Source organism: Ruditapes philippinarum, unplaced genomic scaffold, assembly GCF_026571515.1.
Source record: "Ruditapes philippinarum isolate M1 unplaced genomic scaffold, ASM2657151v2 ctg301_1_1_1_1, whole genome shotgun sequence".
NCBI classification, from domain to species: domain Eukaryota; kingdom Metazoa; phylum Mollusca; class Bivalvia; order Venerida; family Veneridae; genus Ruditapes; species Ruditapes philippinarum.
This window is the reverse complement of record NW_026860295.1, coordinates 352,273-371,225: the sequence shown is the minus strand read 5'-3', so window position 1 is coordinate 371,225 and position 18,953 is coordinate 352,273. Positions and strand designations below refer to the sequence as shown.

Below are 18,953 nucleotides of genomic sequence, written 5' to 3'. Positions count from 1 at the left end.
ACAAAGTTTCATGTTGATAACTCTAATAGTTTTAGAGTTATGTCCCGAACAAAGTTCAAAATGTAAAAATAAACAAAGGGCAATAATTCAAAAATTAGGCAAGGCAGCGTTACAGTTCCTGTGCACTGAACACCTACTGATTGAGATCTATCTACCTACATAGTTTCATGTTGATACCTCTTATAGTTTTAGAGTTATGTCCCGGACAAAGTTCAAAATGTAAAAATAAACAAAGGGCAATAATTCAAAAATTAGGCAAGGCAGCGTTACAGTTCCTGTGCACTGAACACCTACTCATTGAGATCTATAATCTATCTACAAAGTTTCATGTTGATACCTCTTGTTGTTTCAAAGTTATGTTCCGTTCAAGAAAAGCGGACGGACGGACAAGGCGGGTACTATACGCTCCCCCGAAATTTTTCGCGGAGCATAATAACAAATTTGAGCATAGAATATCTTTAAGTTATAATTTAAAGAAATGCTATGACCTGGGGCATTTAAGCTTTAGCTTAAAAGGGGCTAATCAAATTAATATGAGCAAACTTGATAGAAGATTAAGAATGTTACAGACAAAGTTTGGTGATCATCCATCGATTATTTCAGTAGGAAATGATGTTCAAAGGTTTTTCTATTTTCACAATGTAGCTTTAGCGGCCCTTAAAAAGGGCCAATCAAATTAATATGAGCAAACAAAGTTTGGTGATCATCCATCAATTAGTTCTGTAGAATGAGATGTCTAAAGGTTTTTTTTTCTAATTTTAGCTCTAGAGATCCCTAAAAGGGGCCAATCAATGTAAAATTAGCAAACTTGATAAAAGACTACCCAAGAATGCTACAAAGTTTGGTGATCATCCATCAATTAGGTCTGTAGAAGAAGATGTTTAAAGGTTTTTCTATTTTTAGCTCTGCTGACCCCTTAAGAAAACTCTAACTTGCCATTTAAGGTTAAACTCGGACAGACGAATGGTTCAATTACTATATGCCTGGGTGCATAAAAGTTCTGCAAAAGAAATACAATTGCAGCGTTAAATAATTGTTACATAATGGTTATCTGAAAACATTCTATTCATAGGAACATTTATGATATCATGTAAGCTTAGAATAAAGTTTATAATACAAACAGAACATTTTCAACTAGAACTATCACTAAATGTGATTAATACCCCCACAAGTCTGCTTCGGAAATGAGGATGTCACTAGTAACAGAATACCTTGTAAAAAAATTGAAACATGGTTGTGGGCAATTAAAGATAATTGTGGTTCATGTATGTTGCATTTCCTTTCAATGTGGTTGGCCATTGATGAAGTTTAATTGAATTACTCTGTAATAAGTCCAGAAAGACAAAGAAAAAGAACAAAGGGCAATAACTCTATAAATACTGAAGATAGAGTTATAGTTCTTGTGCACTGCACTTCCTCTTATTGTGCTTGACCATTGTATGAAGTTGTTTTGAATTCCAACCAGTACGTTTTAAGTTATGCTCCGGACAAGGAAAAGTATCAAAGGGCAGTAACTCTGTATTTTGTCAAAATGGAGTTATGGCTCTTGTGCACTGCACTTCCTTTTAATGTCCTTGACAACTGTATGAAGTTGTACTGAATTCCAAACAGTAGTTTTCAAATTATGCTCTGGACAAGGAAAAGTAACAAAGGGCAATAACTCTGTAATTTGTCAAGATGGAGTTATGGTTCTTGTGCACTGCACTACCCCTTATTGTGCTTGACCATTGTATGAAGTTGTTTTGAATTCCAACCAGTAGTTTTCAAGTCATGCTCTGGACAAGGAAAAGTAACAAAGGGCAGTAACTCTGTAATTAGTCAAGATGGAGTTATGGTTCTTATGCACTGCACTTCCTCTCAATGTGCTTGACCATTGTATGAAGTTATAATGAATTCCAACAATAAGTCTTCAAGTTATGGTCCGGACAAAAGAAAGCAATGGAAAAGTAACAAAGGGATATAACTCTGTAATTAGTCAAGATGAAGTTATGGTTCTTGTGCACTGCACTTCCCCTTATTGTGCTTGACGATTGTATGAAGTTGTTTTGAATTCCAACCAGTAGTTTTAAAGTCATGCTCTGGACAAGGAAAAGACACAAAGGGCAGTAACTCTGTAATAAGTCAAGATGGAGTTATGGTTCTTGTGCACTGCACTTCCTTTCAATGTGCTGGACCATTGTATGAAGTTATAATGAATTCCAACAATTAGTCTTCAAGTTATTGTCCGGACAAAAGAAAGCAATGGAAAAGTAATAAAGGGCAATAACTCTGTAATTACTTTAGATAGAGTTATGGTTCTTATGCACTGCACTTCCTCTCAATGTGCTTGACCATTGTATGTAGTTATATTGAATTCCAACCATAAGTCTTCAAGTTATGGTCCGGACAAAAAAAAGAAGGCAATGGAAAAGCAACAAAGGGCAATAACTCTGTAATTACTTTAGATAGAGTTATGGTTCTTGTGCACTGCACTTCCCCTTATTGTGTTTGACAATTGTAAAAAGTTGTTTTGAATTCCAACCAGTAGTTTTCAAGTTTTGCCACGGACAAGGAAAAGTAACAAAGGGCAATAACTCTGTAATTAGTCAAGATAGAGTTATGTTTCTTACGCAATGCACTTCCTCTCAATGTGCTTGACCATTGTATGTAGTTATATTGAATTCCAACCATTAGTCTTCAAGTTATGCTCCGGACAAGGAAAATGCAACGGACAAAAAAAAAGCAATGGAAAAGCAACAAAGGGCAATAACTCTGTAATTACTTTAGATAGAGTTATGGTTCTTGTGCACTGCACTTCCCCTTATTGTGTTTGACAATTGTATGAAGTTGTTTTGAATTCCAACCAGTAGTTTTCAAGTTATGCCCCGGACAAGGAAAAGTAACAAAGGGCAATAACTCTGTAATTAGTCAAGATAGAGTTATTGTTCTTGTGCACTGCACTTCCTCTCAATGTGCTTGACCATTGTATGTAGTTATATTGAATTCCAACCATTCAAGTTATGCCACGGACAAGGAAAATGCAACGGACAAAAAAAAAAAAGCAATGGAAAAGCAACAAAGGGCAATAACTCTGTAATTACTTTAGATAGAGTTATGGTTCTTGTGCACTGCACTTCCCCTTATTGTGTTTGACAATTGTATGAAGTTGTTTTGAATTCCAACCAGTAGTTTTCAAGTTATGCCCCGGACAAGGAAAAGTAACAAAGGGCAATAACTCTGTAATTAGTCAAGATAGAGTTATGGTTCTTGTGCACTGCACTTCCTCTCAATGTGCTTGACCATTGTCTGTAGTTATTTTGAATTCCAACCATTAATTTTCAAGTTATGTTTCGGACAAGGAAAATGCAACGGACGTCTGGACCGACCGACCGACCGCCCGACCGACCACCGACCGACCACCGGGTGACTCCTATATACCCCACCAAACTTCGTTTTTGGGGGTATAAAAATGTTTATTAGGACAAATTTAATCAAACATCAATTAAGAACCGAGGTTAAAAGAAATAATCTTAAAGTGACCCAAACTATTGAACAGAGATACTATGTATGTGCTAAACTGGTACACAGGTTGTAAATGTTTAACTGTGTGCTTGTTTACTAAAATGCCAATGACACAAAATAGTTTGTGAAACCAAAAAACCGAAGCAAATTGCTGCTGACATCAGTGGCATTCCTTCAATAACTTTTTTGGTAACATATTTTCCTTCTTTCTAATAGGACCTACAGGTAATTAACATATTTGGTTAGGTACCAGTCATTTATGTTTATACAAATAGACTAAGAACATCCTGACATACTTTTTGATATTCAACCAAACTCCTGAATACTTATGAGTAAATTGCCACCATTAGTCATATAGTCATAGTCTTCATGTTTTTCTCACACAAAGCACTGAGCTACATCATTCAGGTTCAACCCCTTGTTTAAGAAAAATCAATGCAAACGTATTTTACCTGGTAACATAATGAAAGCCCTGCATAAAGCTCTGGACATCCGATGTTGTATTCTGATTTAGGTCGTACTTTGGCTGCACAGCCTTGTGCTATGTATTCAAACAGGTAGACTGCACTCAACTACAATTATCAAGAATGAGCGAAAATGAACAATTGTGAAAATATAAAGCGCACGCGTTTGTGTGTGTGTGTTGTTGATGGATGGATAGATGAATATTTGATATGTACAAAGGGGAAAGTACAACTTATTGAATTTAATTATCCCCCCTTATATATACATTATCTGTTTAAGATCATTGTAGCTTATGGATCTACTTGATCTTGCGGATAACGTTGACTTTCGGAAATAGATATATAGATAATTATATTGTACATAAATATTTTATCTATCCATCCATCATCATATATATATATATATATATATAAAAAAAGTATGTTTTGGGAAATGCAGAGTACAAAGTTCGTTAATTTTTATACGTATTTCTGTTAGCGCTTTCAAATGTTTTCACATATCTTCAGACAGTAACGTATAATATAATAGTATGTTTATATTATACGTTATATATTATAACATATATATACATTTGAAAGCGCTAACAGAAATAAACGTATAAAAATTAACGAACTTTGTACTCTGCATTTCCAAAACATACTTTTTTTATACATGAGATCACACAAGGAATCGAACTTTTTTTTTTTATATATATATATATATATATAAGTAAAATCTCTAACTTGCCGTATATTTCCGTAATCTGCTTCATATTTGTTGTTGTTTTATAAAAATTATATGTTAATAATTAGATATATAGATATATTGTACATAAATATTTATCTATCCATCCATCATCAATATATATATATATATATATATATATATATATATATATATATATATATAAGCAAAAACGCTAATTTAAATTTGCCGTAGCTTTCGGCCTTGCGGCCTTCTTCAGCAAATATATTTGTATGTAGAATAAATGCTGCTGAAGAAGGCCGCAAGGCCAAAAGCTACGGCAAATTTAAATTAGCGTTTTTGCTTATATACGGCAAGTTAGAGATTTTACTTATATATATATAGACCTATACATATATACAGATCTAAACCAACAATATGTGTGCAAACAAAAAAAATATTCATTTTCTTGTTGTTTTTGTTGTTTTTTCCCCAAAATGATCAATTGTATTGTGCAAAATAACATTAAATAACTAAATGTGAAAGCATTTAAGATTTAAGGCCACACAAAATTGATTTCTTAATCGTCTGATGCAGCGCATCTTTTTTTGAAGGAAACATTTTATTTTTTTTATCAATGGACCCTAAATAATCAAAGGCCTGAAGGGCCATAATGGCTTACGAGTTTGATAAGACTATAGTATCGTGTTCATGTACATTTTAAAACAAAGTTATATTTTTCACTCAGTAATTCTGTTTTATTATGTAAAACTTAACTTTTCATAAAAAGCATATGTTGTGCCTGTTTTGCTAAAAATATGCATGCTGAGTATTTTAGTCATACCAATGTCAGAATTCTCGGCTTGACTTTAGGCAGGTACGATTTGGCCAATTCTTGTTTTGGAATGATTCCTAGAAGCACTAATTCAGACTTGTTCGATTAAACAATTCTATTTTCAGAATTAATTCAATCCATTTTTCGGAATTAATTCTTCACATAAGAAGAGTATGGTACAAAGATAATGGCAGTTTTGCTGAGAGTAAGAAATTGCAGCAATAACAATGGATGGATATATCCTTATGTTTGCGTAATGCTTTTTTTAAAATGTATGGCGTCAAATGTATTATATTATAATATAGCTTCCGTCATCATTTTGTATATCTTTTTAATGAAGGGCTTTATGAGTTCTTGCTTGATTCTGAAATAGAATCGTTCGATTAAGAATTACTTCGGACACATGACTTTCTAATTCTTGAATCAACAAATCGCACCTGGTGCTGTTGCCATGTAATATTCATTCGCGTTGGGTTTCAAGTCTATTCAAATTGAAATAAATAAATTTATATTGGTTTCAATAAGGAAAATGATAATGTACATTCGAAAAAATTTAATCTAACTAAAAGATATTTATTTCAACGCACAAACACTAAACTTTACATCATTTGAAGAGAACTATTTTGTGTCACATATGTTAAGAAATAATGAACTGACTTTGCCCTAAAGATTTATAATCCAGTAACTAGATGGGCGTAAGCAATAACAAGAGCCCAGCTGGGCGGGGGAACGCTTGACTTATTTTTTCCAAAAGCAAACAAATAAAAGGTTAAAATAATTGTTTAAAAAGAACATTATTAAAATAGAAAACAAGCGGGCCATGATGGCCCTGAATCGCTCACCAGAAACAACTGTTTTTTTTAGTGATTATAGAAATAAGTTTTCAAAAAAAAAAATATTGTAGAAAGACAAGTCCAGCTCAACTTCAACTTCAACTATAAAGTTTGCCGACACTTATTTGTCTTCATAGTAAATATAATAGGAACCCCATTAGTTCATTGTTACTGTTCATCTGGTAAGTAAAGCATATTGACTCATAATTGACTTGATTTTTTCCATTTTCAGCTCAAGAGGCCTCTCAACCCATTACTTCATGAGCATTTTGTGAAAAATGGCTGTTTTCATTGAAAAGTCTCCCATTACAAGTTCAAATTGCTACAAAACCATAAAAACTGCTTCAATACTAATCAAACTTGGCACATATGTTGACTGGACCATTGCCTTTGTAACAACATGCCCAGGCTTAAATTTCCTGCTACCATGGCAACGAGGGGACATTTCAAAATTGCCAAATATCACTATTTTGCGTTGATTTTTTCCATCAAAATTGATTTCAAAGTGCTGCAACTTTTCAATGGATTAAGATAGAGTCAAATGCTTTTCAGCGTTGGTTACACATTACCTTATGATCGATCTGGGGTCATTTTTAGCCTCTCACAAGTCCAAAATTTTCTTGGCACATCCCCCTTCTGGCAAACCCCTGATGTATATTTTGGTTGGGGGCCCGTGCCGAAAAATTGGTCACTTTTTTAAACAACATCTCTCAAACAAAAACAAGTGTTGGGGGCCTAAATAAGGCATTTTTTCACCATTTGAGACTACAATAAAAGGGGTGTGTGAAAAAGGCGTTTAAATGTGTGTATATTGGGAAATGGGTTAATGGGGCAAATAAAAATAATTTGAGCAAACAAGACAAACAAGAGGGCCAAGATGGCCCTGGATCGCTCACCTGATCAATTGAACTCATCCAAGCAATTACCTAGACAAGCATCCTGACCAAGTTTTATGACAGTTGAGTCAAAAATGTGACCACTACAGTGTTAACAAGCTTTTTCCATATTTGAGCAGCGTGACCTAGTTTTTTACCCCAGGTGACCCATAATTAATCTTGACCTAGAAATCTTCAAAACAAACTTTCAGACCAATCTCAAGAATATTTGGACAAAAACAGCAGCCACTAGAGTGTTAACAAGATTTTTCTATTTTTAGCTCCTGTGGTTTCATCCAAGATGACACATGTTTGAACTCTTCCGAGCAATGACCAAGACAAGCATCCTGACCAGGTTCGATGATGATTCAGTAAAAAATGTGACCACTAGAGTGTTAACAAGGTTTTTCCATATTTGGGCAGTGTGACCTAGTTTTTGACTCCAGGTGACCCATACTCAAACTTGACTTAGAAATCATCAAAACTTTCAGACAAAATTTCCAGGATATTTGGATCAAAACAGTAGCCAATAGAGTGTTAACAAGATTTTTCTATTTTTAGCTCCTGTGACGTAGTCTTTCATTCGAGATGACCCATGTTGAAACTCATTCGAGCAATTACCTAGACAAGCATCCTGACCAAGTTTGATGACAATTGATAAAAAATGTGACCACTAGAGTGTTAACAAGCTTTTTCCATATTTGGGCAGTGTGCCCTAGTTTTGACCCAAGGTGACCAATATTCGAACTTGATCTAGAAATCATCAAAACAAACTTTCAGACCAATTTCCAGGATATTTGGATCAAAACAGTAGCCACTAGAGTGTTAATAAGATTTTTCTATTTTTCGCTCCTGTGACCTTGTAACCCATGTTCGAACTCATCCGAGCAATCCTAGAAAAGCATCCTGACAAAGTTTGATGATGATTGAGGCAAAATGTGACCGCTAGAGTGTTAACAAACAAATGACACCACAGTCAATATTTTTTTAAGATAACATAGGTATACTAGTCAACTTGACCAGAAAGTTAGGGTTTCAGGTTGAATTATCATACTTTCTAATAGAAAAAGGAAAAAATGAAACTTTAAGTACATAGGGGAAAAAGCAAAAGGTTGTTTTGGTGAACAAGATAACTCAACTCTTTTAATGAAACAATTTTACATTAAGGGTGGAAAAGTGATATTGTATGAAACGGTGCAAAATTACTTTAAACAAGAAATGTCGAACGACACATATGCCCCCCTTTCTAGCCCTTGACTCACATTATTGGTAATTTTGTTAGAGAAACTTGCCATAAATGGGTACATTAAAGTATTCAATTATGGAAAAAAGAAAAATAATGAAGACTTTGCGATAAATAGTTTTCAAGATAATAAGACATTTAAGGCCCCTGAGACCTTGACCTTTGACCTAGTGATCACAAAATCAAGAGGTCATCTACTAGTTATGACCAATCAATATGTGAAATATGAAGACTTTGTGATGAATTCTTTTCAAGATAATCAGTAGAAACCATTCTGAAATTTAAGGCACCTGTGACCTTGACATTTGACCAAGCGACTGCAAAATCAATAGGGGTCATCTACTTATTGTGACCAATCACTATGTGAAATATGAGGACTTAGTGATGAATACTTTTCAAGATAATCAGCAGAAAAATTTTGTCATTTAAGGCCCCTGTGACCTTGACCTTTGACCTAGTGACTCCAAAATCAATAGGGGTCATCTACTAGTTATGGCCAATCAATATGTGAAATATGAAGACTTTGTGATGAATACTTTTCAAGATAATCAGTGGAAACCATTCTGACATTTAAGGCCCCTGTGACCTTGACCTTTGACCTAGTGACCCCAAAATCAATAGGGGTCATCTACTAGTTATGACCAATCACTATGTGAAGTATGACAACTTTGTGATGAATACTTTTCAAGATAATCAGCGGAAACCATTTTGACATTTAAGGCCCCTGTGACCTTGACCTAGTGACCCCAAAATCAATAGAGATCATCTACTAGTTATGACCAATCACTATGTGAAATATGAAGACTTTGTGATAAATAGTTTTCAAGATAATCAGCGGAAACCATGTGGTCTACCGACGGACAGACCAACGGACCGACAGACAGACCGACATTAGCAAAACTAGAACTCTGCGAGTCGGATGTGTCGCCTTGTGAACAATATAGTTTAGGAGAAATGGCCAGGACAAAAATGAAATACGAAAACTAACAAAGGGCAATAACTCAAAAAATAATAAGTGCAGAGCAGCAGTTTCTATGCACTGCACTTCTTATCAATAAGATCTATCATTCTATGAAGTTTCAAGTCCATATCTTTTATAATTTATGAGAAATGGCCTGGACAAAAATAAAGTATGAAAATATATAAAGGGTGAAAACTCAAAAATAAGAAATGCAGAGTACCGGTCCTTGTACACTGCAATTATTTTTAATGAGATCTATCATCCTATGAAGTTTCATGTGTATAGCTTTCATACTTGAGGAGAAATGACCTGGACAAAAATAAAGTATGAAAATTAACAAAGGGCAATAACTCAAAAAACTAGAAATGTGTCCATAGGACACGGGTGCCCCCACCGCGCCACTGTTCTGTCAATCTTTTTACTAATTCAAGGGAAATAACTCTACAAATACTGGATAAATCCACAAGCAAAACCCCAGGTGCAAATCTAAAATATGCTGAGCAACCTGCCCATAAGGTTTAATGACTATGTCAAATCCTTTTTGAGAAACTTGCGACACAAGTTGAAAATTGCAAAAATTTAAGTGAAGGGCAATAACTCTAAAAATACTAAATAAATCCAGACGAAAATACCTGGTGCACAACTGCACATGCTGATCAATATTCCTGTAAAGTTACATGACTCTAGGTCAAATACTTTTGAGTTACATGCGACACATGTTGAAAATTGCCAAATTTTACTAACTCAAGGGCAATAACTCTGAAAATACTAACGATATCCAGAAGAAAATACCCAGGTGCACAACTACACATGCTGATCAACATTCCTGTAAAGTTTCATGACTCTAGGTGAAATACTTTTTGAGTTACTTGCGACACAAGTTGAAAATTGCAAAATTTTACTAAGTCAAGGGCAATAACTCTGAAAATACTAAGAATATCCACACTAAAATACCCAGGTGCACAACTACACATGCTGATCAACATTCCTGTAAAGTTTCATGACTAGGTGAAATACTTTTTGAGTTACATGCGACACAAGTTGAAAATTGCAAAATTTTACTAAGTCAAGGGCAATAACTCTGAAAATACTAAAAATATCCAGACGAAAATACCCAGGTGCACAACTACACATGCTGATCAACATTCCTGTAAAGTTTCATGACTCTAGGTCGAATACTTTTTGCGTTACATGCGACACAAAAGTGAACGGACGGACGCACGGAAGGACGGACGGAAGGACGGACGGACAAGGGTAAATCTAAATGCCCGCCACTAACGTGGGGGCACAATAAGAAATGCAGAGTACCGGTTCTTGGGCACTGCACTTCTTCTTAATGAGATCTATCATCCTATGAAGTTTCAAGTCCATAGCTTTTATACTTTCGGAGAAATGGCCCGGACAAAAATAAAGTATGAAAATTAACAAAGGGCAATAACTCAAAAAATAAAAAATGCAGAGTACTTGTTCTTGTGCACTGCACTTCTTCTTAATGAGATCTATCATCCTATGAAGTTTCAAGTCCTGACTTTTATACATTAGTAGAAATGGCCCGGACAAAAATAAAGTATGAAAATTAACAAAGGAAAATAACTCAAAAATTAGGAAGTGCAGAGTACCCATTCTTGTGCACTGCACTTCTTCTTAATGAGATCTATCATTGTATGAAGTTTGAAGTACATAGCTTTTATAGTTGAAGAGAAATGGCCCGGACAAAATTAAAGTATGAAAATTTACAAAGGGCAATAACTCAAAAATTAAGAAGTGCAGAGTACCGGTCCTTGTGCACTGCACTTCGTGTTATTGAAAGAAGCATGCATACCAAGTTTGAATGAAGTCAATCCAACTTAAAGTGACTGAGTTATACTCCGGACAAGCTTTAGGGGACGCCGACAACGATGCCGACGCCGACGACGACAAAAGTAATCCCTATATGGCGACACAACAATATACCCCCTCTTCTTCGAAGGGGGGAGCATAACAAGCAATTCTGAATAGAAATAATTGACACTGATACTAAAATAGCACAAAGAATAAAAAAGCGAAAAATTACATTATGACAAGCAAGAAAAACTGCTAAAGTTGTCATGAGTTCACTTAAACTTCAGTTTTATTTTTTAATGTAAAATGCTAAGTTAAAAAAGATTATTAAGTAAAATAAGATGAAAAAATATTTTTAGCCATGTCTACATTTATGAAATAAATTCAAGTTTATTAACATTTAACTTACTAGTTTGAGTGTTTCTCTTAAAAGTTATTTAAATATTACTTACTGAAAAAAACAAACAAAAAAACCCACCAAAAACAAATAATTGAGATCAGGGAAAATGGTTATGCAGCTGGAGAATACCAGTTCAGGCTAATGGGAGGCTCATACTCTGGTCCACCGATCAGGCTGTTCAATATATTATCATTATATTCTCATATAATACAACAGACACTGTAAATGAGTCTCAGGGAAAAACAATCACATATCTGTTATAATACAGTCGACATTGTATTAAGAGACCACTCAAGGGACTGCCAAAAAGTGGTCTCTGGAAAATTCGAGACATTTTTATATTACAAGTCATAGATATAATAACATCTTTTTTATAAAAACAAAAACTGTACAATATTATGTATGTATTACAGTTTCATAATTACATTTATGCCTTTTTTAAAACAAGAGGGCCATGATGGCCCTGAAATCGCTCACCTGTATATAGACCCTTGGGGTGGGGCTAATTTTAACCCAGGGGCTTTTTTTTAATCAACTTGGTAGACACCCATTAGAACATGTTCCATAATAAATATCTAAGCTCTAGCTCTTTGGGGTTTTTAAAAGAAGATTTTTAAAGTTTTTACTATAGACATTTAAGGAAAATCACTACCCCCAGGGGCGGGGTCAATTTTAATCCCAGGGCTTTTATTTGAACAAACTTGGTAGACACTCACCAGAAGATGTTTGAAGCAATATTTTCAACCCATGTTTTATATTACATAACATTACATTAGTTGTTTTAATTATGTATATTTTATATTTCATTTGCAATTTTATTTTCATATATTTGTTGGTACACCTATGATATTTTGATTTATTTATTTTAACTGTGTTTTGTAATGCTGAGATTTCAAACTTTGGAAGTATATACTTTTTGATAAAGATAATTTCCTCCAATTAACCCTTAAGACATAAGAACTCTTTTTGATTTGACACATAAGCTGACACTTGTAGTAAATATATAAATCTTATTTTCCTGTCTCTTTTGTTGATTGTTAATGATAATTTCCTTATCAACCTTAGGCATGAATAAAAAAAAGGAATTATAGTCAAAATCAGGCACTATCATTTCCAGCTTATCTTTGTTTAAGTGTTATAATTATTTTACTTCTTTTGTTAAGATCTTAGGTGATAAAAATCTCATCCCTTTGGAACCAAATATTGGCTGGACAAACCTGTATATAAGAAAAGACACAAACTATGCAGTCATATTCCAACTTTGACTGCATAAATAAAAGTTATTTAAATTGTGATTTTATTATTATCAATTTACCATTGTCTTAATTATACAGTGAGACACAGGGAACGAAAATATACACTGAAAGACTTTTCTAACGCAACACTTGTGCTTTTTAGTATATTTTGGGTTATTAAAGAATGGTAAATATTGGTGAAATTAAGAGTATAGATAAATGAACACTTCACACATGTATTGTAAAAATTTTATTGTAGTTGATGAATGGAAAAGTATAACTTAACTTAACAGAAATAAAACATGAGTAACAGAGAATAAATCGCAAAATTTACAACACAACAATGTGAAATGATTGTTTTATCACAGCTCTTATCACAGAATGAGTAAAACATAATATTATCAGTTAATATCCAATATGTCCTCCCTGAGCTTGTATCACTTTCATACACCTCTGTCTCATGGACATTACATAATTCCTCAGAAATCGCTGTGGAATGTTCCTCCATTCCTGCACCAGGGCCTGTTCCAGCTCTGGTATGTTCCGGGGTTGTACCGCTCCCCTGCGCACACGCCTATTCAACTTATCCCACAGGTGTTCAATAACATTCAAATCTGGAGACTTGGACGGCCAGGGTAGCTGCTGAATGTTTTGCTGTTGTAGTAGGTTCCGGGTGGCATGTGCTGTGTGTGCTGGTGCGCCGTCGTACATAAGTATCATACCCCGTCCACCAGCTTGAAGATGAGGAATAGTGACAGGAATAAGAACGTCCTGTTGATATTTTACAGCAGTCAGATTTCCTCGAATGATGATCAAGTCGGTCTTGGTATTTAGGGAAATACCAGCCTAAACCATTATGGAACCACCGCCATACCGGTCACGTTGAATGATGCAGGCGTCGTTCAACCGTTCCCCTCGCTGTCGGTAAACTCAAACCCGACAGTCACTATGGAACAAATTAAAGTGGCTTTCATCCGTGAAGAGGACATTATTGCCCACTCTGCACGTGTCATGTGCTGATGCCGGCCGGCCCACTGTTCCCTTTGTTGACAATGACCTGCAGTCAGGACAAGGCCACGATATGGTCGTCTTGCTCGAATGTTCTGGTCGCGGAGACGCCTGATAACGGTCTTGCTACTAATGCGTCTGCCATGTGTACCAACTGTTGTTAATGCAGTCGATTCGGCGGTCTTAAATCGGTTTTGAAGATGACTTGCAATAATCTGGGCATCTTGTACAGGTGTTGTGACCCTTCAACGAGGCTGCCGCTGCTCGTCCTCAACTCCGCCGGTGCGTTGGTACTTTAACAGAAGTCTGGCTATGACAGACACATTTCTGCCAAAAACTCGCGCCACCTGAAAATATACAAACAAACTGATGTTTTTTCTTCTTCTAATTATAGGAAAGTAAATATTATGTTTTGAGCAAATTATTTATCATATCAGAAATATCATAAATAAAGCAGTATTAACTTGGCATTGTTAGTATTTAAAATATATCACACACTTACATGTCTGGCTGAATGACCTGCCTGAAGCATGCCGATTGCGCGTGCGCGCTCTTGTAATTGCATGCGAACCATTTTACGCTTTACAGGATATCTATGATTTTTCAATGTTGCTAACTCAATACTATAGTTATATTGAAATAAAATCGAAAAGGTTTGCCAAAATCGTTTTCCTCGTGCAAAAAGTTGATTTCATACCTAAAGAACGTGCGGAACCGATAATCCGTCATGGATGAATGATTTCGTTGAAAATATTTGAAAAAAGTAGTCAAACCGCTTCTGGTAAAAACAAATCAAAAAAGTGTTGCGTTAGAAAATTAATATATTAATAACAGCGTCTTGAAACTGAATATCTAAGCTCTAACTCTTTTGTTTTTTTGAAAGAAGATTTTTTAAGTTTTTACTATATACATATGAGGATAATCAATGACCTCCCCCCCAGGGTGGGGCTTATTTTGACCTCAGGGCTTTTATTTGAACAAACTTGATAGACAATCACTAGAAGATGTTTCATGCCAAATACTTAAGCTCTAGCTCTTTCGTTTTTTAAAAAGATGATTTTAGTTTTTACTATATACATATAAGGAAAATCAATGACCCCCCGGGGCGGGGCCAATTTTGACCCCAGGGCATTTATTTGAACATGCTTGGTAGACACTCATCAGACAATGTTTCATGCCAAATAGTTAAAGTCTAGCTCTTTCGGTTTTTTAAAAGAAGATTTTTTCAGTTTTTACTATATACATATAAGGAAAAGCAATAACCCCCTGGGGTGGGGCAAATTTTGACCCCAGGGCTTCTATTTTAACAAACTTGATAGACACTCTCTAGAAGATGTTTCATGCCAAATATCTAAGCTCTACCACTTTGGGTTTATTTAAAAGAAGATATTTTAAGTTTTTCCTTTCAGTTGCCATGGCAACCAGAGTTCTGCATGGAATTAAATTCTTTGAATAAATTTTAAAGGTGACCACTAAAGGACCATTCCTGTGAAGTTTGAATGAAATTGGCTTAGTGGTTAATGAGGAGATGTCGTTTTAGTAAAAGTTTACGGACGTTGGAAAAACAGACGGACAGACGGAAGTTCTAACAGGGGCTACTCTATTGTTCTCCCTATTGTTCTTTTAGCCACACAAAAGAAAATAGCCACATAAAAGCATTACGGAATGAATGTCATCAAAAAGAAAGAACAGTTACCTATTGTCCCTCTTGCCACATGATTAATGTCCTGTGAGTGCGTACGGACGATAGACGGACACCGGACGAAAAGTGATCACAAAAGCTCACCATGTCACTTTGTGAAAGGCGAGCTAAAAAGTCATCAATATGTGTTTGTTGTTGTTTTTTAGTAGAAATTTGTGTACAAATGTAATCTACGCTCATAATACTATCAACAGGTCATTTTGACCATGAAACAAAGCATATCGTCTTATATTGTTAATATGTTCATACACTTCTCCTGCTGAACATACTTTCGAATCATCAGTCAGAGCTTCAGATAATTTTTCATGCAATGATTTTAAACTTCTTGATTTTTTCAGCAATTAGTTTTCACACTACAGGACCATTCCTGTGAAGTTTGAATGAAATTGGCTTAGCGGTTAATGAGGAGATGTTGTTTAAGTAAAAGTTTACGGACGTTGGAAGAACAGACGGTCGGATGGAAGTTCTAACAGGGGCTACTCTATTGTTCTCCCTATTGTTCTTTTTAGCCACACAAAAGAAAATAGCCACATAAAAGCATTACGAAACGAATGACATCAAAAAGAAAGAACAGTTACCTATTGTCCCTCTAGCCACATAATTACTGTCCTGTGAGTGAAGGTCAAGGTCTGTCTGGTTTATTTAAGGGTTATCCTTGGAGATTATCATGTTCAAGTTTGAAGACAATCCATTCAAAAATAACAAAGTTACAGCCAATAATAGCCAAAAAAATGAAAATTTCAATAATTTGACCTCCAAAGTAATAGGACTGAGAGTCTTGCATATTCATATTTCATCCAATTTAGAATATTTTCATATGTATACAAATCGTAAAATGTTTTCTACAATTTATGCATAACTTAATTAATTTATTGTGATGAATGCGCATTTCCTGTGATATTGAATACCCATTGTAACACGCACCCGGCTCAGCACATAAAAATAGTAATTTGATCTAAATTGATCTTCTAATTTATAAATGATTTATACTCTGTTGTCCATATATTCCACCAACACATTAACTTATATTTAAGTGACATTATGTCTAAATTTGACGTCATTCGAGCATGAAATGGCATGATTATTTAGTTTTGAACAGCTGTGGTCATGTCGTTAAATGTAGAAATACGGCATTCGGTAGCAAACACAAATTTGTTCCATCGTTAACTTGTGCCAACAAATTGGAAATATTCTTTCAGAGTCATACAAAATGATAAAATTAAGAAACGAAAATTATCCTGCCATCAGGACACTCATTTTCAGCTGGTACAATCAATTTAAAAAAGGCGAATACAAAATCTCTAACGGGAAAATGTGAGAATGAAAGCGGAAAATTGTGGGGACGTTAGTGACGTCAATTTCAAAATCGCTGTAAATGGATCGACAGTAAAACGGCACACGGGTTCTCCGGCACTTAAAATGTCTGCTTCGGGTCTACTTATTCAGTTGTCACCAAAGGGTTGTTTATAAGACGTTTCTATCAAACACTATTTTATTGTATCTCATTAGATATACTTGGTTTAAATAAATTAATATAATAATGATTAACGGTAATGATTAGTAGTATTTTTCCCCAATTTAGTTTTAATAAATTATACTTTTTAACTGATAAATATTGTCAATAAATGTATATAATCATGTTGTTTTGAAAACGTACGTTGACATACACGAGAAAATTAATAATATAAATCGCTTTTGCATTAGCAATATAAGTCCATGCTTGTTGAGTTCACAGTTTACTCAAAATATTCGAAAAAAGTGGAGAATGGCCGGCTATCAGGCATTTTTCTTGGAGAGTTGAACAAAATTGTGATCTCTTTCTTTCTCGCTTAATCTCCACATATGAGACCTGATCATGGTCACATGATTCAGACACTTAGAACACTAGGGAGAATAATTTTAAGATGGATGACACTATTATATTTTGTATTTAGTTAACAACGTCATTAACGTCATTTATTGTATCGTCAGCGTGCGCCGGGTTTCATACCCTTTGTCATTTAAAAATTTCACAGAATTGTTATTAATAAACATTTTGTATTGATTTTTTCCACTGTATATAGAGAATATGTTCCGGTATTTGATTCTTGTAAAATTATGCACTTAAAATAAAAAGTGTGAACAGTAGAGCTTCAGTCCTATTACTTTTTGAACAACCCTCGTATATTGAAATAAAATCGAAAAGGTTTGCCAAAAATCGTTTTCCTCGTGCAAAAAGTTGATTTCATACCTGTAGAACGTGCGGAACCGATAATCCGTCATGGATGAATGATTTCGTTGAAAATATTTGCAAAAAGTAGTCAAACCGCTTCTGGTAAAATATAAGTAAGATATCTTCAACTGTTTTTGTGAAATACAAATCAAAAAAGTGTTGCGTGAGAAAAGTCTTTCATTGTATATTCACCACAATTAATATACAACAAAAAAGAGACAGCCCCACAGCGTCTTGAAACTTAATATCTAAGTTCTAACTCTTTTGGTTTTTTAAAAGAAGATTTTTTAAGTTTTTACTATATACATATAAGGATAGTCAATGACCCCCCCCCCCAGGGTGGGGCTTATTTTGACCACAGGGCTTTTATTTGAACAAACTTGATAGACAATCACTAGAAGATGTTTCATGCCAAATATTTAAGCTCTAGCTCTTTCGGTTTTTTAAAAGATGATTTTAGTTTTTACTATATACATATAAGGAAAATCAATGACCCCCCGGGGCGGGGCCAATTATGACCCCAGGGCATTTATTTGAACATGCTTGGTAGACACTCATCAGACAATGTTTCATGCCAAATAGTTAAAGTCTAGCTCTTTTGGTTTTTTAAAAGAATTTTTTTTCAGTTTTTACTATATACATATAAGGAAAAGCAATAACCCCCTGGGGTGGGGCCAATTTTGACCCCAGGGCTTCTATTTTAACAAACTTGATAGACACTCTCTAGAAGATGTTTCATGCCAAATATCTAAGCTCTACCTCTTTGGGATTTTTAAAAAAAGATATTTTAAGTTTTTCCTTTCAGTTGCCATGGCAACCAGAGTTCTGCATGGAATTAAATTCTTTGAATAAATTTTAAAGGTGACCACTAAAGGACCATTCCTGTGAAGTTTGAATGAAATTGGCTTAGCAGTTAATGAGGAGATATCGTTTAAGTAAAAGTTTATGGACGTTGGAAGAATAGACGGACAGACGGAAGTTCTAACAGGGGCTAATCTATTGTTCTCCCTATTGTTTTTTTAGCCACACAAAAGAAAATAGCCACATAAAAGCATTACGGAATGAATGACATCAAAGAGAAAGAACAGTTACCTATTGTCCCTCTAGCCACATGATTAATGTCCTGTGAGTGCGTACGGACGATAGACGGACACCGGACGAAAAGTGATCACAAAAGCTCACCATGGCACTTTGTGAAA

The 18,953-nt window shown here is 34.8% G+C and overlaps 1 protein-coding gene across 5 annotated transcripts in view; it reads right to left on the bottom strand.

Moving 5' to 3' along the window:
- The window catches only part of LOC132759576 (battenin-like), a 295,062-nt gene that overhangs the window by 69,717 nt on the left and 206,392 nt on the right, over window positions 1-18,953 (bottom strand). For all 5 annotated transcript variants that reach the window (XR_009629738.1, XM_060751386.1, XM_060751389.1 and 2 more), the window contains one exon: window positions 3,954-4,073. Coding sequence is in view for 4 of the 5 variants with exons in the window: in XM_060751386.1 (XP_060607369.1) it covers window positions 3,954-4,073 (120 nt within the window). In the remaining variant the exon portion in view is untranslated. The remainder of the gene's footprint in view (window positions 1-3,953; window positions 4,074-18,953) is intronic.